The sequence below is a fragment of the Oryx dammah genome, unplaced genomic scaffold, assembly GCF_014754425.2.
Source record: "Oryx dammah isolate SB20612 unplaced genomic scaffold, SCBI_Odam_1.1 HiC_scaffold_26, whole genome shotgun sequence".
Classification (NCBI taxonomy): Eukaryota; Metazoa; Chordata; class Mammalia; order Artiodactyla; family Bovidae; genus Oryx; species Oryx dammah.
Window position 1 is genome coordinate 3143204 of NW_024070210.1, and position 25420 is coordinate 3168623.

A 25420-nucleotide genomic window follows, 5' to 3' on the forward strand; every position below is an offset into this window, starting at 1 on the left:
GCCACAACCCGGAGAGCGCCCCCTGGAGGACTGGAGGCTGCCGCTGGGATTCAGATGAGAGCAGGCAGGGACAGAGCTGAGTCAGGGTGGCAGCAGGTTCTTCCCTCCTTCTGCCTCCCCTTTTAGACCTTCTTCCTCTTGTCTTGGCTCCTGTCTCTAAAGGATCCCAATGTCACAACACCTTGGTCCCTTCCATCTGATAACACATACTGGAGTTTTCAAGGAGGACTAGAGGAGAGGGCAGTGATTAGACCTGAAGCAAGACCCTTGTCTGGGGCAGGATTTTGAAGACATGGCTTGGTTCTTTAGTGTGTCTAGGCTGAGCATCACTGCCTTCTTCTTTTTTAAAAAAAAAATTTATTGGAGTATAGTTGATTTACAAATTGTGTTCATTTCTGCCATACAGCAAAGTGAATCAGTTTTACATATACACATATCAACTTTTTCTTTAAGCTTCTTTCTCCATATGGGTCATGATAGAGCATTGTGCAGAGTTCCCTGTGCTCTAGAGTAGGTTCTTGTTAGTTATCTCTTTTATATATAGCAGTATCTGTGTGTCAGTCCCCTCTCTCAGTTTATCCTGTCCCCCTTCTTACCCCTGGTAATTATAAGTGTGTTTTCTACATCTGTACCTCTATTTCTGTTTTGCAGATAAGTTTGTTTGTGCCCTTTTTAAAGACTCCACATATAGGTGATATCGTATGATATCTGTCTTTCTCTGTCTGACTTAATTCACTCAGTATGACAATCTCTATGTCCATCGAGGTTGCTGCAAATGGCATTATTTCATTCTTGCCTTATGACTAATATTCCACTGCATGTATGTATATCTTCTTATCTTATCTCCATTCCTCTGCTGATGAATATTTAGGTTGCTTCCATGTTCTGACTATTGTAAATAGCACTGCAATGAACATTGAGATGCATGTATCTTTTCAAATGATGGTTTTCTGCACACATATGCCCAGCAGTGGAATTGCTGGGTGATATGGTAGTTCTTGGAGAAGGCAATGGCACCCCACTCCAGCACTCTTGCCTGGAAAATCCCATGGACAGAGGAGCCTGGTAGGCTGCAGTCCATGGGGTCGCTAAGAGTTGGACACGACTGAGCGACTTCACTTTCACTTTTCACTTGCATGCATTGGAGAAGGAAATGGCAGCCCACTCCAGTGTTCTTGTCTGGAGAATCCCAGGGACAGCGGAGCCTGGTGGGCTGCCGTCTATGGGGTCGCACAGAGTCAGACACGACTGAAGCGACTTAGCAGCAGCAGCAGCATGGTAGTTCTATGTAAAGTTGTTTTTTTTTTAAGGAATCTTCACACTGTTCTCCATAGTGGCTGTGCCGACTTACATCCCCAACGGCAGTGTAGGAGGGTCCCTTTTCTCCACACCCTCTCCAGTATTTGCTCTTTGATTTTTTTGATGGTGGCCATTGTGACTGGGGTGAGGGTGAGGTTACACCTCACTGTAGTTTTGATCTGCATTTCTCTTGTAACTAGACTTTAAAATCAAGACTGTTAGAATGATCATCGCTGCATTCTCCCCAGGGCCAGCTGGATCATGTTTAAGGTGGAGCTGTCACGTGAGGACAGGAAAAGCCAGGCTTGGCTGCCAGGGTGCCTGAGATTAGAGGCAGCACACGCATCCTGTTGGCTCTTCTCAGAGGCAAGTCACCGGATGCTGTGATGGCTGCTCCTCCTCTCTCCTCCCCTCTGCCCGTCTCTCCCCTCTGGTGCAGCCAGGGAAGCCTTTTGGGGACTCGAGGCTCAGCTTTCCCCAGGGGCTCTTTGGAAACTCTGAGCTGCCTGTGCCGATGGCCCTGGAGCAGAGCCAGGCCTGGCGGGGGTCGTGGTTGCAGAGGGGAAGCGGGTGTCCCCGGCCTGCCACCCGCGTGTTTCGATCACAGCTGCACTTTGCGTGGGTTGCCAGGCACAGTCCTGTTGCCGCGTGACAGGGGTACCTCCCAGGCGGCTGCATTTTTTTTTAATCCCGTGGGTGCCATTTGGCCCAGGTGCTGTGGAAGGGTGCAGGCACTGGGGGTTAGGGGTCTGAAGCTGGATCCCTGCTTACCAGCTTGTGACAAGCTTGTTGGCGTCACCTCTCCTGGCCTCAGCTCCTCACCTGTCCGTGGGGGATAGATCGTGACCCCTGCCCCACACAGGTCTTGTGAAGGTGCGCTCAGTTCACGCGGGCATCAGATCTCTGTCTGCTCTCCCACTAGATCTGAAAGCAAGGAGGTGTCTTATTCATTTATCCATCCCCAGTGCCATGCGTGGGGCCCGGCAGACTCACGTGTTTGCCGACTGAACCTATGAATGGATTATGCAGTTAAGTGTACGGGGCAAGGGGAAGCCTGAGTAAAACAAAATTACTAAGAACTTGTGCAAACGAGGAGATTCCCACATGTGCCCCCGCATCCTCCCACAGTTAGGTTAAAAAGACGGAGTGAGCTACCATTTGTGAGGAAGCATTTTAATATGAAGGTTACCCACATTTTCTGTCTCATCAAGTCTAGACGGCACTTTTGTTGCCAAATCCCTTTCTGTTGAAGCGGTGACGTATGATTGGCGATTACTTTATATGTTAAGTGTTAGTGGTTCAGTCGTGTCTGACTCTTTGCGGCCCCATGGACTGTAGCCCACCAGGCTCCTCTGCCCACGGGAATCTCCAGGCCAGAATACTGGAGTGGGTTGCCAGTTTCTCCTGCAGGGCATCCTCCCGACCCAGGCATTGAACCCGGGCCTCCTGCGTTGCAAGTGGAAGCGTTACCACTGAGCCACCAGGGAAGCATCCATTATTGACACATTTTAGATGAAAGTGCTTTTTCCAACTGGAATTTTTTTAAAATTTTTTGACCTTCCAATTTTATTGAGCTATAATTCACATACAGAACTGTGCGGGGTTAAGGTGCACAACAAAATGATGTCACTTACATACATTATGAAGCGATTACCACAATAAGTTTAGTGAACATCCGTCATCTCATGTAGACACAGCATTAAAGAAATAGGAAAAAAAAAGGTTTTTTTCCATATGATGAGAACTCTTAGGATTTACTCTTTCATGTATAATACAGGGTAGTGGCTCATTTTTTAACATTAATTTTGTTTTCAGTTCAGTTCAGTTCAGTAGCTCAGTCGTGTCCGACTCTTTGCAACCCCATGAATCGTAGCACGCCAGGCCTCCCTGTCCATCACCAACTCCCGGAGTTCACTCAAGCTCATGTCCATTGAGTCAGTGATGCCATCCAGCCATCTCATCCTCGGTCGTCCCCTTCTCCTCCTGCCCCCAATCTCTCCCAGCATCAGAGTCTTTTCCAATGAGTCAACTCTTCCATTGGGGTGGCCAAAATACTGGAGTTTCAGCTTCAGCATCACTCCTTCCAAAGAACACCTAGGACTGATCTCCTTCAGAATGGACTGGTTGGATCTCCTTGCAGTCCAAGGGACTCTCAAGAGTCTTCTCCAACACCACAGTTCAAAAGCATCAATTCTTCGGTGCTCAGCTTTCTTCACAGTCCAATTCTCACATCCATACATGACCACTGGAAAAACCATAGCCTTGACTAGATGGACCTTTGTTGGCAAAGTAATGTCTCTGCTTTTGAATATGCTATCTAGGTTGCTCATAACTTTCCTTCCAAGGAGTAAGCATCTTTTAATTTCATGGCTGCAATCACCATCTGCAGTGATTTTGGAGCCCCCCAAAATAAAGTCTGACACTGTTTCCACTGTTTCCCCATCGATTTCCCATGAAGTGATGGGACCAGATGCCATGATCTTTGTTTTCTGAATGTTGAGCTTGAAGCCAACTTTTTCACTCTCCTCTTTCACTTTCATCAAGAGGCTTTTTAGTTCCTCTTCACTTTCTGCCATAAGGGTGGTGTCATCTGCATATCTGAGGTTATTGATATTTCTCCCAGCAATCTTGATTCCAGCTTGTGCTTCTTCCAGCCCAGTGTTTCTCATGATGTACTCTGCATATAAGTTAAATAAGCAGGGTGACAATTTTGCTTTAGAATTATGTAAACTGTTTACATGTTTCAAAGTGAAGTCTCTGAAGTTTTGTTTTTTTACTTTTTCCCTGGAATTTCTTTTTTCCCTAGCTTTCTGTTCCTACACTCCAGAGGAGAACTGACTTTGAGGTCAGGTTATTCTAATTTGAATCCTGGCTCCGCCACTGTCTAGCCACCTGACCTGGGCTTCGCTCTTTAAGCTGTCTGGGTCTCAGTTCCGTTGTCTGTGAAATAGGCATGCCTGATGACTGTGAGACCCCATGCAGGCCTCCAGCTGGAGGGCATATTACTGAGCAAGGGCCTGGATGCTCTCTGACACATGCTATGGGCCCGCCTCCCGTGGACCACTTCCAGCCAGGGGTCAGGGCAGCAGGGACCCTAATGGGGCTTCTCAGGATGCAGAACACTGAGGATGGCTGACTCGGGCTCAAGAGCTCCTTGTCAGCCGTGCTCAGCCTTCCTTAGGCCTCGGGTGGTCCAGAACTCCCTCGCCCACCGTTCCTTCCCACTCTGCCTCAGCGGGATCAGACTCACAGTGTGTCTGCCGGCCCTCCTCGCCTCCTGACTGTGTTTCCCTTAGTAAAATCCACGCCCATGTAATCCCCACTTGGCATCTGCTTCTGGGAGGACCTGGGCTCATGCAGGGTGAGAGTACCGCATGGGACGATGTAAACAGTGTTCATCAGAGCAACGGGCGCAAAGCCAGGGTGCAGGAAGGGGCAGGGGCTCCTGTCACCTGTGCCGCCACCGCCGCCGTCACCCACATCTGGCCAGCTTTGCTTCTTTGGTGGCTCCGGGCACAGAGAGCTCCAGGGGCAGGTCGCAGCTCACAAGGCAACTTAGAGCGAGAGCAGCTGTGGTTTCTGAGCAGAACAGGTGGGTTAATTACAACATCCTTTGTGGGTGTATGTATATATAGCCTGGGGCTTCCCAGGTGGCACTAGTGGGAAAGATCCCGCCTGCCAATGCTGCAGACCTGAGATGTGGGTTCGAGCCCTGGGTTGGGAAGATCCCCTGGAGGAGGGCATGGCAACCCACTCCAGTACTCATTTCTGGAGACTCCCAAGGACAGAGGAGCCTGGCGGGCTAGTGCATGGGTCCACACAGAGCCAGACACAACTGAAGTACGCACACATATGCAGTCCACATGCAAGGCTATGGTTGTTCCAATGGTCATGTATGGATGTGAGAGGTGGACTATAAAGAAAGCTGAGCATGAAGAATTGAAGCTTTTGAACTGTTGGAGAAGACTCTTGAGAGTCCCTTGGACTGCAAGGAGATTCAACCAGTCCATCCTAAAGAAGATCAGTCTTAAATATTCATTGGAAGAACTGATGCTGAAGCTGAAACTCCAATACTTTGACCACCTGATGCGAAGAGCTGACTCATTGGAAAAGACTGATGTTGGAAAAGATTGAGGGCAGGAGGAGAAGGGGACGACAGAGGATGAGATGGCTGGATGGCATCACTGACTTGATGGACATGAGTTTGAACAAATTCCAGGAGATAGTGATGGACAGGAAAGTCTGGTGTGCTGCAATTCATGGGTTGGACACGCAGAGTTGGACACGACTGAGTGACTGAACAACAGCAACAGTCTTTCCAACTCAAGGTCTTTAGCTTAATCATATCTGCAGCGTTCCTTTTGCTACGTAAAGTAATGTGTTCATTGCTCCCAGGGATGAGAACAGGGGCATCTTTGGGGGCTATTATTTTACTGACCACAGAACAAGCAGGGGAGAAATAGAGGAGGTGCTTCAAGAAGTGATATTGTTACCACCCAAATGTTGGCTTTCTCTGCCCATCAATGCTGAACAAAAATTACTGATACAGAATTTGGAAGAAATAGAAAGATGACTTTAGGCCTCAGCTGGCAGAGGGGGAAACACAGCAGGCTAGTGGCTCAAGAACTGTGACCCCCTCCTGGGGGAATTGAGACACTGTATATGGTCTGGGTCTCATGGTTTCAGGGAAAACGATAAGGCTCGAAGTAATGAAGGTCTTACCTACTTCTTGTGTGCATGCCAAGTTGCTTTAGTCATGTCTGACTCTTTGCAACCCCATGGACTGTAGTCCACCAGACTCCTCTCTTCACGATTCTCCAGGCAAGAACACTGGAGTGGGTTGCCGTGCCCTCCTCCAGGGGATCTTCCCAACCCAGGGATCGAACTCATGTCTCTTGAGGCTCCCGAATGGCAGGCAGATTCTTTACTGCTGAGCCACTAGGGAAACCCCTTCTTCTGCTGCTTGCTTTGTTTAAAAAATCATAGCTGGTGTCAGCTAGTTGGGTTCATTTGTCTCTGGTTTATTGTCCTGTGGCCTTCTTTCTGAAATGCAAAAAGCTGCAAAGAGTGGTCTGCAAAGGGAGTGCAGGGAAGGCACAGGACGTAATCAGCATGGAGGTAAACGGTGGTCGGTGCAGGATGAAGCTCAGCGCAGAGCTAGGCTAGTTTCGAGGAGAGCCAACTTAGTTATAGACTACAGGTTAGGAACAAAGGAAAACCAAGGAGTGAGGAGGCCTGTTCTCTTTATATTCTTTGTCCTCAATAAAGGGAAAGAAGAGAAAGAAAGTCCCATTTCTGAAAGCAAAACTCATGCCTCTTTCTTCCTTTTCATTGCAACAATATGGAACACCAGACTTACGGGTCAGGAGGTGGGTGAAAGTGGAAGCAAAGAGGTCACTGGTGAGGCGTTTGGATTGGACCAAGCAGGGTGGGACAGTGGCGTGGGTGAGGCTGTGGCCACGGCGATGGGGAGAGGTGCCAGGGACTGAGATACAGTGAGGAGGACAAGTGAATGGGAGATGAGGGCAGGATGGAAAGAAAGCGGCCCCGGGCAAGCCTAGGCGTCTCTGTGGCAACAAGGGCAGGTGCAAATCTGAGTGTAATGTCTTTAGGGAAGGTGGCCTGTGTGCAGATTTGATTCGGTCATGTGGCACTCTTAGCGACCCCATGGACTGCAGCCCACCAGGCTCCTCTGTCCAGGGGATTTCCCAGGCAAGAACACTGGAGTGGGTTGCCACTTCCTATGCCAGGGGATCTTCCTGACCCAGGGGTCAAAGCTGCGTCTCTCGCATCTCCTGCCTTGGCAGGTGGATGGGCCACCTGAGAAGCCCCTCATTTAAGACCAGTGTTGCCTTATTGATTTTCCATCTATATGATCTGTACATCAGTGTAGGTTAGAGTACCCTGCTATTATAGTGTCGTCAGTTTCTTTTGCTATGTGCATTAATATTTGGTTTATATATTTAGATGCTCTTGTAGTGGGTACATGTATGTTCATGAGTGTAACACCCTCTTCTTGCATTGATTCACTTATCATTCTGTAATGCCCTTCCTTGCCTTTTCCTACAACTTTGTTTTAAAGTATATTTCGTCTGACATGGGTATTGCTGCCTCTACTTTCTTGTTGTGATTAGCATGACATTTGTCTTTCACTCCCTCACTTTCAGTCTCTATCTCTCTTTGGTTCTGCAGTAAGTCTCTTGTAAGCAGCTTATAAATAGGTCTTGTTTTCTTATCCAATCAGTCACCCTGTATCTTTCAATTGGAGCATTTAGTTCACAGACATTTATAGTAACTCACTGTCATTTTATTGCTTGCTTTCTGGTTGTTTTGATTGTTCTTTCTTGTTCTTTTAGTTCCCTTGCTTGTTTGATGATTTTCTTTCCTGGTATGCTTGTGTTCTTTTCTCTCTTGTTTTTGTGTATTGTAAGTTTTGACTTGTGGTTACCATGGGATTCTTATAGGTTGACCTGCAACTGTGTCTATTAGTTTTAAACAGGTAGTCCTCTAAGTTCAAACACAGCCTAAAAAATCTACGTTTACTTCTTTTTCACACATTTTTTTTTGTTTTTGATGTAATATTTTGCATTTTCATGTTTATCCCTCTACTGATTATTGTAGTTATACTTGATTTTACAATGTTTTTTGCCCTTCAATCTTCATACTAGCTTACTTAGGTGGTTGATCCTCACACTTTATTATGTACTTTCCTTTACTAATGAGATTCCGCCCCCCCCTTATCTATAGATACTTCTTGTTGTAGTGTTTTCTTTTCTGCTTAGAGAAGACCCTTTAACCTTCCTTTTAGGGTTGGTTTGCTATTGATGAACTCTTTCAGTTTTTGCTTATCTGAGACGTTCTTTGTCTCTCCTTCAATTCTAATTGATCATCTTGCTGGGTAGAGTGTTCTAGGTTGCAGGTTTTCCCCTTCCTGCACTTTGAATAGGCCATGACACTCCCTTCTTTCCTACAAAGTTTCTGCAGAAAAATCAGCTGATAGCCTTCTGGGGGATCCCTTGTATATGACTGTTTTTTTTTTTTTTTTTGCTTTCTGTCTTTAGAATTCTCTCTTTGTTTTGCTGTTTTAATTATGTTATATCTTGGTGTCTGTCTGTTTGGGTTCATCTTGTTTGAGACCCTCTGTTCTTCCTGCAGTTGGATGTATGTTTCCTTCTTTAGATTTGGAAAGTTTTCAGTCAGGATTTCATACAATGTATTTTCAGCCCCCTTCTCTCTCTCTCTTCCCAAGTGAACGTTGGTACACTTGACGTTATCCCAGAGATCTCTCACGCTGCTCTCATTTTAGAATGCGCTTTTCTTTTGGCTGTGCTGGGTGACTCCCACTGTTCTGCCTTCCAGATCCCTTATGGGTTTTTCTGTGCCACCCAGTCTGCTGTTAAGTCCCTCTAGCGTGTTTTTATTTCAGTTATTGTTTTCTTTGGTTCTGAGTGGTTCCTTTTCACATTTTGTCGTTCCCTGTTAAAATTCTCATTGTGTTCATCTATTCTTTTCCCTAATTCAGTTAGTATTCTTATTACTCATGCTTTGAATTTTTCATTTGCTAAATCATTTATTTTGGTTTCATTAATTATTTTTTCAGGGGTTTTTCTCTTGCTCTTCCAGTGGAAATGAGCTCCCCTGCCCTCTCCCTTTCCTTATCTCTCTATCTTTATGAAATTAGGGAAGGTAGTTGTCCATTGCTCCTTGTGTTGAGCATTCCTGTTGGATCTGTGTCTGCCCAGTGGCTTGGGTGGGAGAGCTGGATGTGATGGGAACACAAGTGACATCTTTCCTCGGGTAGTGCTGACAGCTACCACCTTGGTAGGAGGCGGGAGTGGAGACGGAGGGGCTGGCCGGAACAGGTGTGCCCTGGGGCTCCTGTGCGAGTGCCCGTCATTGCTCTGTGGTGGGCGCGGGGCAGGGTCAGCCTCCGGGTTCTTAAAGCAGAGTCGCTGCAGGCTGAGCTTCTAGGCTTGCTCGGCTCGCTTCGGGTGTGCGCTCTCTCCCTCCTCACACGGGCACCCTCACTCCGGGGGAGCGAGAGGGGCTGTCCCGGGCACTTGGTGAGGGCTGGGGTACGGCCTGTGGGGGTCCGGCTGTCGTCAGGGGTCTGGGTGTGACCCGGCAGTGAGAGCCATGGCTGCCTGCGCCCTGCTTGGGTGCTGCTTCAGGTTTGCGCCGCCTCGCTGTCTCACAGCTGGGGTCCTCCCTAGTTACAGCAGCCCCCCCAACCGCAGAGCTGTGGCGTGAGACAGGCGGGCCGGAACGCTCCCCCGGCTCAGGCTGGCACACGCGCTGAAGTAGCTGTGGTAGACCAGTTGGCCACTGGTGCCTCTTGGCACTGTTTCGGGATGAGCCAGCCCCAGCTCGCTCCTCTTGAGTGCAGTCCCGGCTTCCCACGGCTTCCTGTTAGTCCCACCAGCCCTCCAGGGGAGCTCATTTTTCTGTAGAACTGCAGGGGTAGGGCCCCCACTATGGGGTTTGAACCACTCACTTCCCAGGGAGAGTCTTCTCCCAGTTCAATCTCGGTTCTCCTCTGAGCCCCCTCCCAGGGGCACAGCTCACAGGGGAAGTGAGTTCCATGTCCTCCTATTCCTGCATCTTGATCTGAGAGGCGCTGTGTTTGAGTTTGGACCCTTCTGCCGTATCATGGCACCCCACTCCAGTACTCTTGCTTGTAAAATCCCGTGGACGGAGGAGCCTGGTGGGCTGCAGTCCATGGGGTTCCGAAGAGTCCGACACTGAGCGACTTCACTTTCAGTTTCCTGCATTGGAGAAGGAAATGGCACCCCACTCCAGTGTTCTTGCCTGGAGAGTCCCAGGGACGGGGGAGCCTGGGGGGCTGCCGTCTCTGGGGTCGCACAGAGTTGGACATGACTGAAGCGACTCAGCAGCAGCAGCAGCAGCAGCCGTGTAGGAAGCTCTCCCTTCTTTTGTGACCACAGGCCTCAAGAAAAGAACTTTTAAACTTGCCAGATGCTCATATCTTCTGTACCCTTGGTATCACCTAGCCCTCAGCGCTTGGACAAATCTGCTGGGTATCCTTTTCCTACTTATCTCCTGTCCAGATTGAACAGTACACTTCTTTTAAAAATATGGTGGTTTGTTGTCTATCTTGAAAGTGAAAGTCACTCAGTTGTGTCCAACTCTTTGCGACCCCCACGGACTATACAGTCCAGGGACTTCTCCAGGCCAGAACACTGGAGTGGGTAGCTGTTTCCTTCTCCAGGGGAATCTTCCCAATCCAGGGATCACATCCAGGTCTCCCGCATTGCAGGCGGATTCTTTACCAGCTGAGCCACAGGGGAACCCTAGGAACACTGGAGAGGGTAGGCTATCCGTCTCCAGCGGATCTTCCCCACCCAGGAATCGAACTGGGGTCTCCTGCATTGCAGCCGGATTCTTCACCAACTGAGCTCTCAGGGAAGCCCTAGTCTATCTCATACATTGCTTAACAAGAAAACTGAGGGAGGAGCTGAATGATAAATAACAGAGACATGGCTTTCAGATTTGGACCCTTGTAGGAGAAATATACACATTTCAGACTCAATTATTATTATTGAAAACTGGAACCCTTGGTGCTCAGCTTTTATCATTCAAGCAGACACCTAGCAACTGGTTGAATTCCCTCACTGCGGTCTTGGGGAACCCATGTTGAGCCCTCCCATTTGACAGCCGGCTTGAAAGACCTCTGCGCGGTGACATGGTGTGGGGTGTGTGTTTATAAACGAACTCTCTTCTCCCTCTCGCCCGCCCCGTTTCCCAGTGGCCGTTCCTGCAGCAGCGCCCCCGGCGTGCCCGCCCAAGGCCGCCGCTAACGGGGCTCCGCCGGCGCCTCGCCTCGCCGTGTCCTCCCGAGCCGCGGTCGTAGCCAGGATGGAAGGCGCGGCCCAGGGGGGCCTGCAGACCGTCATGAAGTGGAAGACAGTGGTTGCCATCTTCGTGGTCGTGGTGGTCTACCTCGTCACGGGTGGTCTCGTCTTCCGGGCGTTGGAGCAGCCCTTTGAGAGCAGCCAAAAGAACACTATCGCCTTGGAGAAGGCGGAATTCCTGCGGGATCATATCTGTGTGAGCCCCCAGGAGCTGGAGACGCTGATCCAGGTGAGCAGGGAGGGAGTCCGCCATCGCCTCGTCCACGGGGGGAGAGGGCGGCCTGGATGTCTGTCTTTCTGGCTCACTGAGCCTTGCCTTTGGTCAAGATGCTTCTGGTGGTGAGGGGGGACCTCTCTGGGAGGTGACGTTTGAGTGGAGACCTGTGACAGTGTGCGGGAGAGGGGTCCCCCAGACCACACAGCAGCAGGCGGCGTTCTGCATCACCTGCTCTGGGAGGCGGTGCTCAGCGGCCGCAGCAGGCTGAGGGATTTGGATTGTCAAGTTCAAGGCCCCTTAGGTAGGCTGATTAATCGTTACATCTGTGTGAGACGCTGGGTAAGAGGGTGGCCTGGAAGTCAGAGAAATAATTTTAAGCAAGTAGGGATGTCTTAACCTGTCCCAGGTGAGTGAGAATGGAGCAAAGGCCACCAGAAGTGGGATGGGGAGGCCACGAGAGACTTGGAGTGGTTTTGGTGGCTTTGTGAGGATGAAGCAGTAAGAACATCTATAACAGGAATGAGCAAGGCACTGTTTCGAAAATTCACTATGTGTCAGGCACCGTGCTGGGGCCTTTCTGTACTTTGGATAGGAAGGAAAAAATACTCAAAAAAAATGGAGGTGGAGAACTTTGGCCTCCTGCCTGCCAGGAAGAGGATGCAGAGGTGGGGTGGCATTGGCAGGGGCGAAGTGAGGCTGGAAGGGAGTGTGCGGGACAGGGAGTCATCTAAGGCGGTATGGTGGAGGGGGTAGAGAAACAGGAGGCTTGAGAAGCACCTCAGGCAGAGAGGACCAAGTCTCAGGAAGAGGACAGGGGGGCCGCTGAGAGCCCAGTTGGAGGGCTTCACCGTAGAGGTGATGGAGGGTGAAGCTTCTGAGCTGGGGTTTGGTTTCCAACCTGCACACCCTCCTGAACCATAGGCGTAGAGGCTGGGGTTTGGTTTCCAATCTGCACACCCTCCTGAACCACAAGGCGTACTGGTGGAGGGTGGTGACATGGAAGAAAGGGAGAGCCCCGTTTTTCTGGGGGGGGGGTTCTCAAGTTTGGAAGGCAGAGGGATGGAGGAGACAGCTCTCACGGTTCCTTTTGGCCTTGGTGTGACCCACATTAAATTCTAATGGTAGGAGAACGCTGCAGTGTGTAGCCTATCCCTTCTCCAGCGGATCTTCCCGACCCAGGAATCGAACTGGGGTCTCCTGCACTGAAGGCGGATTCTTTACCAACTGAGCTACCTGTGAACCCCAAGAGAAAAACGAATATCATATATCAGTGCCCATGGGCCTCCCAGGCCGCTCAGTGGAAGAGAATCCACGTGCCACTGCAGGAGATACAAGAGACGTAGGTCTGATCCCTGGGTCGGGAGGATCCCCCAGAGGAGGAACTGGCAACCCATGCCCGTATTCTTGCCGGGGAAGTCCCATGGACAGAGGAGTCTGGCTGGCTACAGTCCACGGGGTCACAAAGAGTCGGACGCGACTTAGCAACTGGGCGTGAGCAGCATTTTAACACATGCATGTAGAATCTCTTAATAGAAAAATGGTACAGATGAAGCTAGTTCCAGGCCAGGAATAGAGATGCAGACCCAGCAGTGGGGGGCTGGTGGTGGGCGGGGGGAAAGAGGAGAGGGGGGCGGAGTGGGAGGTTAGGATTGACATGCATGCGCTACCGTATGTGAAATTGATGTGGGAAGCTGCTCTGTAACACAGGGAGCTCAACCCGGGGCTCTGTGATGGCCTAGGCGGGTGGGGTGGGGCGCAGTGGGCGTATATATGCATATAACGGAAACGGACACAACATTGTAAAGCAAGCATAATCCAATAAAACATTCTAATCGTCACTACACATCAGTTTGCTATAGGAGTCACAAGTCTGGGCTGGCTTCTTTATCTATTTTCAGCTCCACTGATAGGTAGGGGAATTCTGGGGCCACCTATGATCTGACCCCTTTATTGTCATTGTTTTCTTTTTTTTTTGTTAGTATATAATCTTTTAAATGTTTCTATAATCTGACTTGGTGGTGGTGGTTTAGTCACTAAGTCGTGTCTGACTCTGGGAGCCCATGGACTGTAGCCCACCAAGCTCCTCTGTCCACGGGATTTCCAGCAAGAATACTGGAGTGGGTTGCCATTTCCTTGTCCAGGGGATCTTCCCGACTCACAGATTGAGCCCACATCTCCTATGTTGGTAGACGGATTCTTTACCACTGAGCCACCTCAGACTCGACTCTTAAGTTTAATAGCAATATACATTTTCCTTCTGGGAATGCATCTGACTTCATACTATGTCCCACAACTTTTATTAAAAAAATGAAACCTTACAATTTAAAGAGATAAGGGCAGTGTTTCATACCACTCTTTCTTAGATGGCCTTGTCTTATTTTTTTTCTCCTTTCATGGGAACCTACTAACAGTTTTGTGATGACGAGAGTGTTGTGCTAATCTGGTTAGCACAGGTTTAAGGCTCAAATTGCTGTAAAGAATGGAGGACATAATTCTGGAGTAATTTTAAGTAAGGAATTACACATGCTGCATTGATATGTAATGAGACTCTTTTTATTTAGTTGCAGTACATGTAGTAATCTAATAGGTGGCCTGGATTGAATTTGGACTCATGCCTGAATTTTCCTTCCTTAGACAGTGAGATACTGGGGAAAGGGATCATGTCTTATTATCTTTGCATCCACATGTAGCCTCTGCATGGCTTTGCATCTGATTATTACCCAGGAGAGAAACGCTTTTGGAATGAGATATCAAATGAAATCTTTAACACTGGTGATGCCACGAGGTATCAGAGCTTATTCGTGCATTTCTTTATTAGCTCAGGAGTTCCCTATTGTCCGCTCTTTGGTCTTTTCCTTTATGAAAGAATTCAGAGGTAGAACGAAGGACAGGATGACAGAGAGTAGTTCTGGTGTTGCTGTTAAGACCCGTCCTTTGACTTCAAAGGTTCCTCTGTGAAATGAGAGGTGTGTGTGTGTGTGTGTGTGTGTGTGTGTGTGTGCCCATGAGATCATTTTTATAACAATTTAAAAATCTACCCTTTGTTAGGTATCCATTGTGAGTTAGGCACCTTCCATTCATCATCTCATTTAATCTCTCCAATAACATTCTAAGTTGGTACTACTTTACCCATTTCACAAAGAAACTGATGCTAAAAGAGGCTGAATACCTTTCCAACCATCAAAGTGGCAGAGCTGAGATTCAAAGTGAGCTTTGCCTGACTCTTCCTTGCCTCACCCAATGAGTCTTTAGCCCTTTAAGTAGTTCTTGCTTGATGATTAGCTTAATTCTCTCTTAAACATTTGCTTCATGTTTAACGCTTTCCAGAATTTTAGCAGAGTCAAAAAGCATTGGATTTCCTTGCTCTCTAACAGAAAACATTTCTTCTTTTCCCCCTCTTTATATGCATAGACTGTCAGTCCTGGATATGGGACACTTTAAGATCTCCATCTACTGTGGTGTAAGGGTTTATACCTGTGTTTATCTACAGTTTTTGAAGGCTAAGTAGTTAAAATGCTGAACCTATGTCAATTAAGAATCACATTATTGGGGCTTCCCTGGCGGCTGCGTGGTAAAGAATCTGCCTGCCAATGCAGGGGACACGGGTTCAGTCCCTGGTCCAGGAAGATCCCACGTGCTGTGGAGCAACTAAGCCCGTGTCCCAACCCGGGACCACGATTCCTGAGCCTTTGCAAGACGACTGCTGAAGCCCGTGCTCCGCTGCAAGAGAAGCCACTGCAATCAGAAGCCCCTGCGTCCCAGTTAGGAGCCCTGGCCGCCTCAGTTAGAGAAAAGCCCGCACAGCAATGGAGACCCAGCGCAGCCAGTAATGACAACAATAAAGAATCTAATTATTATGCGCTGTCCTTCAGTTCACTGCTTCCTTCATAGGCTGTAAGTGGCGACACCTTTGGACCAGGGAGCACCCTCTCACTTTAGAGCGTCCTCTGGGCAGCACTCTCTGGAGTGCTCATAAGAAGCACGCTGTTTAGGAGGGTTTTCAGGATGCTGGAAAAATAGTATTATTGTATCTCAGCGATACTTTTATCTAATAGGTAAAAGGTTAGATTGATGGTATTTATCTGGTGATGTCGGGACTCTTGGCTGAATTGAGTGAACCACTCATAGAGCTAATTTGGAAGGTGTAATTCATATTATTAATAATAACAAACACAGAGTACTTGAACAGTTTGAGTGGTCGCTCAGTCGTGTCTGACGCTGTGTTCCCCCATGGACTGTAGCCCTTCAGGCCCCTCTCTCCATGGGATTCTCCAGACAAGAATCCTGGAGTGAAGATGCCAGTCATTGGGATCCTCCCAGCTCAGGGACTGTACCTGGGTCTCCTGCGTTTCAGGTAGATTCTTTCCCATCTGAGCCACTGGAACAGCCTAACACCCATGAAATGCCTGGATAGCTTGAAAGAGCTGTAGCTGGGGAGGGGAATTTTTCGGGGGTTCCGGGGGACTGCAGAGGAGACAGATGGGGCACCATCCCTGACCTCGACGCTGTTATGGAGGAGACTGTCTGATTAATAGATTCATCTGTGCATTCTTTATACTGCTACTGAACTTCTGTTATATCAGGTAACAGGCTAGAGGTTGGGGATAGGAAACAGGAGAATAAAATGTACCTTGAGCAAGTTACAAACCTCTCCCTGCTTCTGTTTCATGATCAATAAAGTGGGCCGAAAACCCCTCACCCTTAGGGCATTGAGAGGATTAAATTCTGTGACTCATGAGAAGGGCTTTGAACTGTGCTTGGGATGTGGTGAGTACTCAAAAAAAAAAAAAAAAAAAAGTAGATATTGTTACTGCTGCTGTTTGTAGTGTTATTCAAGGAGCTCAGAATTGTAAGCAGTGGTTCCTAATGGGGAGTAGGTTGCTTCCGGGGAGGGGGCTCATCTGACTATGTCTGGAGACATTTTCTGTGTCACTGCTGGAGAGATGGTGCAGGAGGTTAGTGGGCAGAGGCCAGGGATGCGCTAAAGACCCAGCCCACTCATCACGACGCATCATCCAGTCTCGCACGGCAGGAGACTGAGCAACCGCGGAGGGAGCGGCGTGTCAGCCAGCACCTGGAGCTCCCTGGGACGGAGGTATCCCCCCAGTTTCATTGAGATATAGTTACTGTATATCCCTGTGTGACTTCAAGGTGTGCAGCGTAATGGTTTGAGTATTTATTGCGAAGTGACTCCTGTAAAAAGTTGAGCGGGCATCCATCATCTCATATAGGAGAGAAACTTTTTTCCTTGTGGTGAGACCTCTTAGATTTCCTTTCTTACAGCTCTCATCTATACCGAATCGCAGTGTTCACTGCAGCCATCAAACTGTACCTTCCCGAAGACTTACAACTGGAAGTCTGCAGCTTTGCAGCACCTTCCCCCAACTCCGCTTCCCCCACCCCCGTCTCTAATATTTTTCTCTATGAGTTTTTTTAAAAAAACACATTTCACACATAAGTGAAGTCATGCAAATATTTCTCTTCTCCATCTGACGTATTTAACTCAGCATAACATCCTTAAGGTCCATCTGTGTCTGCGCAAATGGCAGGGCTCCCTCGTCTTTTGATGGCTGAATAATATTCCATGATATCTGCATCTGTCCGTGTGGACTTCGGCATCCATTCATCTATCAGTGGCCGCTTAGATTGCTTCCGCGTCTCGTCGCTTGTAAATGATGCTAGGAGCGTGGGGGTGCAGACATCTTTGCTGGTTAGTGTTTATGTTTCCTTTGGATGCATTCCCAGAAGTGGAATTGCTGGATCATATGGTAATTCTATTTTTGATTTCTGAGGAAACCCGTACTGTTTTCTGTGGCGGCTGTACCAGTTTCCGAGCCCGTGAACAGTGCCCGAGATTCCCTCTTCTCCGCATTCCTGCCAGCATTGTCATCTCACCCTTTGGATGATGGCTGGCTGGAGTTCCGTGAAGTGTGTGCACAGTGGGAGCCCGAGGAGGCCAGCAGAGGTCAGGAAGGACTTGGTGGTATTTGTCTCTTTTAGTCCCTATGGGGATCGTATGAGGATTGTCTGTCGTGCCGCTTCCAGAGGAGGACTCTGAGGCAGCCTGAGGTGCAGCTGACGCTCGAGTGAGTTGGAGGAGCCCAGATTTACTCCTGGCAGTCTGAGCCGCGTGCCATTCTCTCATACGCAGTGTGTTGGAGCAGAGACGTGGAATGTGGGAAGGATCCGTTCAGAACTTGCCCCGAGGGCATCCCGCCAGCCTGGGGGCCCCTTGAGGGGGCTGCGGGTGGTCCGCATGCCTTGAGCGGGGAGGTGTGGGAGAGCTGGTGGGGACAGGGTTGGACCTGAGAGGTGGTTGGAGAGGCTTGCCAAGGAGTTCGGGCTTCCTGCTACAGGCAGTGGAAAGTGAAGTCGCTCAGTCGTGTCCAACTCTTTGCGACCCCGTGGACTGTAGCCTACCAGGCTCCTCTGTCCATGGGATTTTCCAGGCGATAGTACTGGACTGGATTGCCATTTCCTTCTCCAGGGGATCTTCCTGACCCAGGGATCGAACCCGGGTCTCTCTCATTGTAGGCAGGTGCTTTACCGTCTGAGCCACCAGGAAAGTGGGAACTCGCTGAAAGCTTCAAGAAAGTTGCGACATGACGGACGTTTTCTGTTGGAGAGATAGCGCTTTTGGCCGTGATGTTGGGTTGGAGGAAGGAGGAGTCGTTTGGAAGAACACTGGGCCTCACAGGTGGGCTGTGCCGAGATGACAGAGGATGAGGCCGTGTTTAAGGGAGTCTGACAAGGCCGACTTGAAAACGACTCATTTCTCATTCAGCCACGGTCTAGAGGGCCTGCCCTGGGCGCGCATCCCTGCCTCTCCAAGCGGAGGCCACGCGGACAGGCAGCACCCGCACTCAAGTCCCTCCCCCGTGTTAAGGCTTTCTTTCCGCTCACGGGCTGTGTGACCTGGGTGAGAGGTGGCATCACCGCAGCCTTAGCTTCTCTTTCTGTAGAATGACGATGGGGAAGATAGCGTCCGCCTGTTAGGGAGGTCTGAGGATTAAACAGAAAAGCTCAGCCACTCTGAGCTACGGTGACCACTACTATTTATTTCTTAGGGAAGGCAGGAAAAAAAGAAGTTTAGAAAGCCCCTCAACCACGTGCACCTGGGGGTTTTCTGTTCAAGGAAAAGAGAAGAAAGCTCTTGAAACACCCCGTGGGGCTTCAAATTCTAAATTTCCTAACTGACCAGTGTTGATTTGCTTCGCCTGCTCACGTGTCAAGTCCGCATCACAGAGACGACTCTCCCGAGCGCTGAGCTGGGCTGCTGAGTCCATTTGCTGAGTCTGTGGCCGGAGCCCAGGGAAGCTGCCTAGCAGCTTTGTGTGTCCTCCTGGGGACTTACCCTGCCCCCAGGATCATCACTTTTCCCCGCAGCTTTGGTGGGGTCGCTTGGCCTCAGGTGATTCAGTAGACACCAGGCTGGCTCTGTGGCCTTGGTTCCCCCTGACTGTTCCCCTGTGGGGCTCGGGACACGCGTGGGAGAACCTCAGGGCCGGGAGATGGAGGCAGCCCCGGGGAGCGAGTCACCAGGACAGTGGGCTGACCGATGACCACAGAGTCGCTGGTCCTGAGTGAGAGCCGGGGTCCTGACGGCTGTTCGTCCCTCAGGGAGAAGCGTCCACCTTCTAGTTTGTGCCCCGGGGCAAGGCTGTTAACCCGAGCTGGGTCTCAGCCGCTCAGTCTGCAGAGCACACAGAAGACCCGTCCATCTGTGGACTCTTGCCCTTGAGACCCAGTGAGAGGGTCTGCAGACGACAGTATCGGGAGGTTTCCTGCGGAGCTGTGGTCACCATAAAAAATAGCTACCGTTTATTGGTGGTTTCCCTTCCTCTCGGCTTGTTCTAAGTCCTTTAATCCTTAAAACCCTTGCACCAGACCTCCAGGTAGGATCTATCATCATCATTCAATTTCCTGGATGAGCAAATAAATTCTGAGAAGTTAAGCAACTTGCCCAAGGCCACCCAGCAAATAAGTGGTTTGAGTCTTGGAATGCCGGGCTCCAGAGACCAGACGTCTAACCACTGTGCTAGACTGCTCACTTGTCAACCGCCTGCCTCCTCCATACTATGTCTGCGCTTTTTCTTAAACCTTTTGCTCCAAGGAAAAGACTGGAGGGAGGAGGAGATATTTTCAGCTGGCGTGGCTCTGCGGTGCAGTTGCTGACATGTCGGCTCTGTGCCGCCCCATGGACCACAACACTGTCCTGCGCTGCCTCCCAGAGTCTGCTCAGATTCTTGTCCATCCAACCATCTCAGCCTCTGTCGTCCGCTTCTCCTCCTGCCCTCAATCTTTCCCAGCATCAGGGTCTTCTCAAATGAGTCAGTTCTTCACATCAGGTGGCCAAAGTATTGGCTCTTCAGCGTCAGCATCAACCCTTCCAATGAACACCCAGGGCTGATCTCCTTCAGGATGGACTGGTTGGATCACCTTGCAGTCCAAGGGACTCTCAAGAGTCTTCTCCAACACCACAGTTCAAAAGCCTCAGTTTTTCAGCACTCAGCCTTCTTTATGGTCCAACTCTCACCTCTGTACACGACTATTGGAAAAACTATAGCTTTGACTATATGGGCCTTTGTTGGCAAAATGACGTCTTTGCTTTTTAAAACACTGTCTGGGTTTGTCCTGACTTTCCTTTCAAGCAGCAAGCATTTTTTAATTTCATGACTGTGGTCACTGTCTGCAGTGATTTTGGAGCCCAAGAGAAGAATATCTGTCACTGCTTCCACTTTTTGCCCTTTTATTTTCCATGAGGTGATGGGACCAGTTGCCATGACCTTAGTTTTTTGAATGTTGAGTTTCAGGCCAGCTTTTTCACTCTCCTCTTTCATCCTCATTAAGAGACTCTTCATTCCTCTTCTGCCATTAGAGTGGTATCATCTGTATGTTTGAGGTTGCTGATATTTCTCCTGGGAATCTTGATTTCAGCTTGTGTTTCATCCAACCCAGCATTTCGAATGATGTGCTCTGTATAGAAGTTAAATAAGCAGGGTGACAATATACAGCCTTCTCCTACACCTTTCCCAAGTTTGAACCAGTCAGTCACAGGACTCTGGCACTCCACACGTGGCCTGTTGTGTGTCCAAAGCAGGAGGTATCAAGGAAGGAAAAGACCATGAGCCCCTTACCCCATTAAACCTAGAACTACTTTTCCTATTACTGGGCTGGGGCCGCTCCTCCTCATTTGGAGTATTGGGAGGAGGGGGTGAGATAACCCACATAGGTGCTCAGCAGAGCTCCCCGCACAGAGCTGGAATTTAGGAAACAGTATTTCCTCCCCCTGTTCCAGCTTTTGTCTCCAAGGCCAAGTGCAGGGAACGGAACTGCGAATAAGTGCACCTGGAGGGCTTGCCTTGCTTTGGCAGGTAAATAAGATACATTGAGCAGGTCTTGGAAGTTGTCCTTCCCACCAGCTCGGCTGGAGAGTCACTTTGTTGCAGGAGCATCTTACCCTCTGTGCTATCGCACACCACCAGTGCTTGCTTCCCTGCCTCCAGCAGAGTTGTTTTGGAAGCTTCCCCTCGTGACTTGTCGGGAAGGAAGCAGTGAAACATCCATCCTCTGGAGCCATCAGGGCGCAGAATCATGGGGCGACTTCCCTGCCCGACGGGAGGGAGCTCCGGGCTGCATGGGTGAGGGTCTGCAGTGGTCACGTTTTAGGCCGTGAATTCATAGACTTTTAAAGACTTCGAGTGTCTTCAGCGTGTCTGGTGTGGTCACGGGGCTGCGGTTTCTCCTGGAAGTGGCCCTGCTGGAGGGAGCGGTGTTTCATGGGAGTGGGTTTAGTGTTGGATGACTCAGACGGTCAAGAATCTGCCTGCAGTGCAAGAGACCTGGGTTCGATCCCTGGGTCAGGAAGATCCCTTGGAGAAGGAAATGACAACACATTCCAGAATTCTTGCCTGGAGAATCCCATGGACAGAGGAGCCTGGCGGGCTACAGTCCATGGGTCACAGAGTCAGACATGACTGAGGGGCTAACTGAGGTGCTCACAGGGAGGACCTAGGACTTTCCTGGTCGTGGCACAGGCAAGAAGGATCCCTCTCTCTCTGGAGAGTGTCCTGATGGCTACTTGTGTGAATCCCACCCCCAGTGGGCAGGTTACCTCGCTGTCCAGAAGGCTGACTTCTGTCCCTGGCACACTTCAGTCCTCGTCTTGTCGAGTTGCTTCACCCTCAGAACCCTCCTGGCCTTCTCTGCATGCTGGTTCTTTGTCTGAAGAAAGACGGAAGCTTCCCATGGCCTGCCGTGGGCTGGCCCTGGAATTTCCAGGAAGTGGGAACCTCGGGGGTGGGTCCCTCCTCGTCCTGCTGGGTGTCCCCCTCCTGGGCTGGTTCAGTGCCTTTTTCTGTTGCTGAGCAGGATCCTTGCCACTGGGTTTCACTTTGTGGTCGCGGAGGGTTTTTTATTCTTTGGTAATAAATGCCTAGAGCCTTGGCTCGTTTCCTCAGTACTGAGGCCTCAGGCTCGTTTTGGTGGCTACTGTTTGACACCATTGGTGAGGCCCTGACTGTGCGCAGGCTCGCGGCCAGGCTGTTCCTAACCTCGTATTTTCACTCCTCATTATCCCAAGGAGTAGCTACTGTTAGCACCCACATTTACTGACGCTACGGGCCCTGGTTAAGTCCTCTCAATTAGCTAGTGGCAAAAGTGGGTATGGAAACCAGATTTTCTGGCCCCAGAGCCCACGCTTTCTCTCTCTTTTAATTTTATTTATTTTTTTTAATTGGCGGAAACCTGCTTTACAATGTTGCTTTGGTTTCTGCTGTACAACAACGAGAGTCAGTCATCGCTATATACACACAGACATATCTCTTCCCTCCCGAGCCGCCCACCAGCCCGCCCTCTGGGTTGTCGCTGAGCACCAGGCTGGGCTCCCTGGCTTATTGAGCAACTCCCCACTAACTGGTTTACTCACGATACTGTACGGGTGTCAGTGCTCCTTTCTCAGTTTCTCCCACGCTCACCTTCCCCAACAGCTGTGTCCCCAGGTCCATCCTCTACTAGGATCATCAGCGCCATTTTTCTAGGCTCCATATACATGTGTTAATATGTGCTTGTCTTTCTCTTACTGACTCACTTGACTCCGTATAAGACGCTCTAGGTTCATCCACCTCCCTACAACTGACTCAAATCTGTTCCGTTTAATGGCTGAGTAATAATAATCCATTTGTATAAACGCACTACAACCTCTTCATCCATTCAGCTGTTGATGGACATCTAGGTTGCTGCCCTGTCCTGGCGATTGTAAATATTGTTGCAGTGAACATTCGGTTCAGTTCAGTTGCTCAGTCGTGTCCAACTCTTTGCAACCCCATGAACTGCAGCACGCCAGGCCTCCCTGTCCATCATCAACTCCCGGATGGGAGTTACTCAAACTCATGCCCATTGAGTCAGTGATGCCATCCAACCATCTCACCCTCTGTTGTCCCCTTCTCCTCCCACCTTCAATCTTTCCCAGCATCTGGGTCTTTTCCAGTGAGTCAGTTCTTTGCATGAGGTGGCCAAAGTATTGGAGTTTCAGCTTCAGCATCAGTCCTTTCAAAGAACACCCAGGACTGATTTCCTTTAGGAGGGACTGGTTGGATCTCCTTGCAGTCCAAGGGACTCTCAAGAGTCTTCTCCAACACCACAGTTCAAAAGCATCAAATCTTCGGCACTCAGCTTTCTTTATAGTCCAACTCTCACATCCATACATGACTACTGGAAAAACCGTAACTTTGACTAGACAGACCTTTGTTGGCAAAATAATGTCTTTGCTTTTCAATATGCTATCTAGGTTGGTCATAGCTTTTCTTCCAAGGAGTAAGCATCTTTTAATTTCATGGCTGCAGTCACCATCTGCAGTGATTTTGGAGCTGAAGAAAAATAAAGTCTGACACTGTTTCCACTGTTTCCCCATCTATTTGCCATGAAGTGATGGGACCAGATGCCATGATCTTTGTTTTCTGAATGTTGAGCTTTAAGTCAACTTTTTCGCTCTTCTGTTTCACTTTCATCAAGAGGCTCTTTAGTTCTTCACTTTCTGCCCTAAAGGTGGTGTCATCTGTATATCTGCAGTTATTGGTATTTCTCCTCGCAATCTTGATTCCAGTTCATGCTTGGGGTACATGTATCTTTTAGAATTGTGGTTTTCTTACATTATATACCCAGTAATGGAATTTCTGGGTCATATGGTTGATTTATTCCTAGTTTTTAAAAGTAATCTCCATGCTGCTCTCCAGAGTGGCTGTATCAGTTTACATTCCTACCAGCAGTGCAGAAGGTTCCCTTTTCTCCATGTCCTCTCCAGTATTTATTGTTTGTAGACTTTTGAAGATGGCCATTCTGACTAGTGTGAGGTGATACCTCACTGTAGCTCTGATTTGCATTTTTCTAATGATGAGCGATGTTGAGCATGTTTTCATGGGTTTATTGGCCATCTGTATGTCTTCTTTGAAGAAATGCCTGTTTAGGTCTTCTGCCCAGTTTTTGATTGGGTTGTTTGATTTTCCTGATATTGAACTATGGGAGCTGTTTATATATTGTGTAGATTAACCCTTTGTCAGTTGCTTCATTTGCAATTATTTTCTCCCATTCTAGGGGTTGTCTTTTTATCTTTTTTATGGCTTCCTTTGGTATTTGAAAACTTTTAAGTTTTATTAGGTCCCATTTGTTTATTTTTGTTTTTATTTCCATTAATCTAGGAGGTGGAGAAGGCACTGGCACCCCACTCCAGTACTCTTGCCTGGAGAGTCCCATGGACGGAGGAGCCTGGTGGGCTGCACTCCATGGGGTCGCTGAGGGTCGGAGACGACTGAGTGACTTCACTTTCACTTTTCAGTTTAATGCATTGGAGAGGGAGATGGCAACCCACTCCAGTGTTCTTGCCTGGAGAATCCCAAGGACGGCGGAGCCTGGTGGGCTGCCGTCTATGGGGTTGCACAGAGTCGGACACGACTGAAGCGACTTAGTAGTAGTAGGAGGAGGCGGAGGTGGACCAGAGAGAACCTAGCTGCGGTTTATGTCAAAGAGTGTGCTGCCTATGTTTTCCTCTAAGTGTTATAGTTTCTGCTCTTACATTTAGGTCTTTAATACATTTTGAGTTCCTTTTTGTGTATGGTGTTAGGAAGGGTTCTAATTTCATCTAGTACACGTAGCTGTCTAGTTTTCCCAGCACCACTGATTGAAGAGGCTCTCTTTTCTCCACTGTATATTCTTGCCTCCTTTGTCAAAGATAAGGTCCCCATAGGTGAGCCCATGCTTTCCTAATCAGGTCCTATCCTTGACCTGACCCAGTGGGGTTGAAGAATGTGTAATTGTATCAGGAGAAATTCCTCCTGACTAAGGGAAAACCCACTTAAGCCACAGGATCAGAGAGCTCCTTCCTGAGAGTCAGGGCTTGCCTTCCGACCCAGAGCTCCCTCCCAACATACAGAGAGCATCCGTGCCAGGGCCAGGGGCTGGGCTGTGGGCTCTGGTCTAGAGACTCATTTCTCTGGTCGAGGAGGAGTTAATCTGTGGTGTGAGCAGCTCCAGGAGAGACTGGGCAGGATGCTGTGGTCCTGGGCACGGACCTTTGACATTGTCATGGTGACCGAAGCTGCTATTCTGCAGACAGAAGGCCAGAGATCTTGAGCTGTCAAACTTTCTCCCCACAAGCAGGAGCTGTTGGTTAATCTGCATGACCCATGAACATTCCCCAGGGCTGTGACATTTATCATTCTCTTCTGCCCCAAATCACTCACTCACTCATTCATTCATTCAACAAATCTTTTGATTGCCTGCTGTATGCCAGACTCAATGCTAAGTACGGGGGACATGATAGTGAATAAAAGACAGACATGATCCCTGATGCCTTGGAGCTTATAACTAGGATGGCCAAACATCTCAGCTTTTGTAGCCCTGGAATAATTGTGAGTAGCACCCCTTTTCCTTTCAAAAGTTTCTCTGTTCGAAAGATAAATTACATGGTCACCCTGCTGATTGGTAATGGGAGAGGCCAACCTTATGCCAGTAGTCACGCAGATAGGTGTAAATAAAA

At 49.1% G+C, this 25420-nt stretch overlaps 1 protein-coding gene across 1 annotated transcript in view; it reads left to right on the forward strand.

Annotated features, from left to right (window-relative positions):
- KCNK10 (potassium two pore domain channel subfamily K member 10) overlaps positions 1-25420 on the forward strand; it is a 157211-nt gene that overhangs the window by 60305 nt on the left and 71486 nt on the right. Inside the window, exon 2 of the mRNA XM_040227519.1 lies at positions 11066-11400. Coding sequence (XP_040083453.1) covers positions 11066-11400 — 335 coding nt within the window. The remainder of the gene's footprint in view (positions 1-11065; positions 11401-25420) is intronic.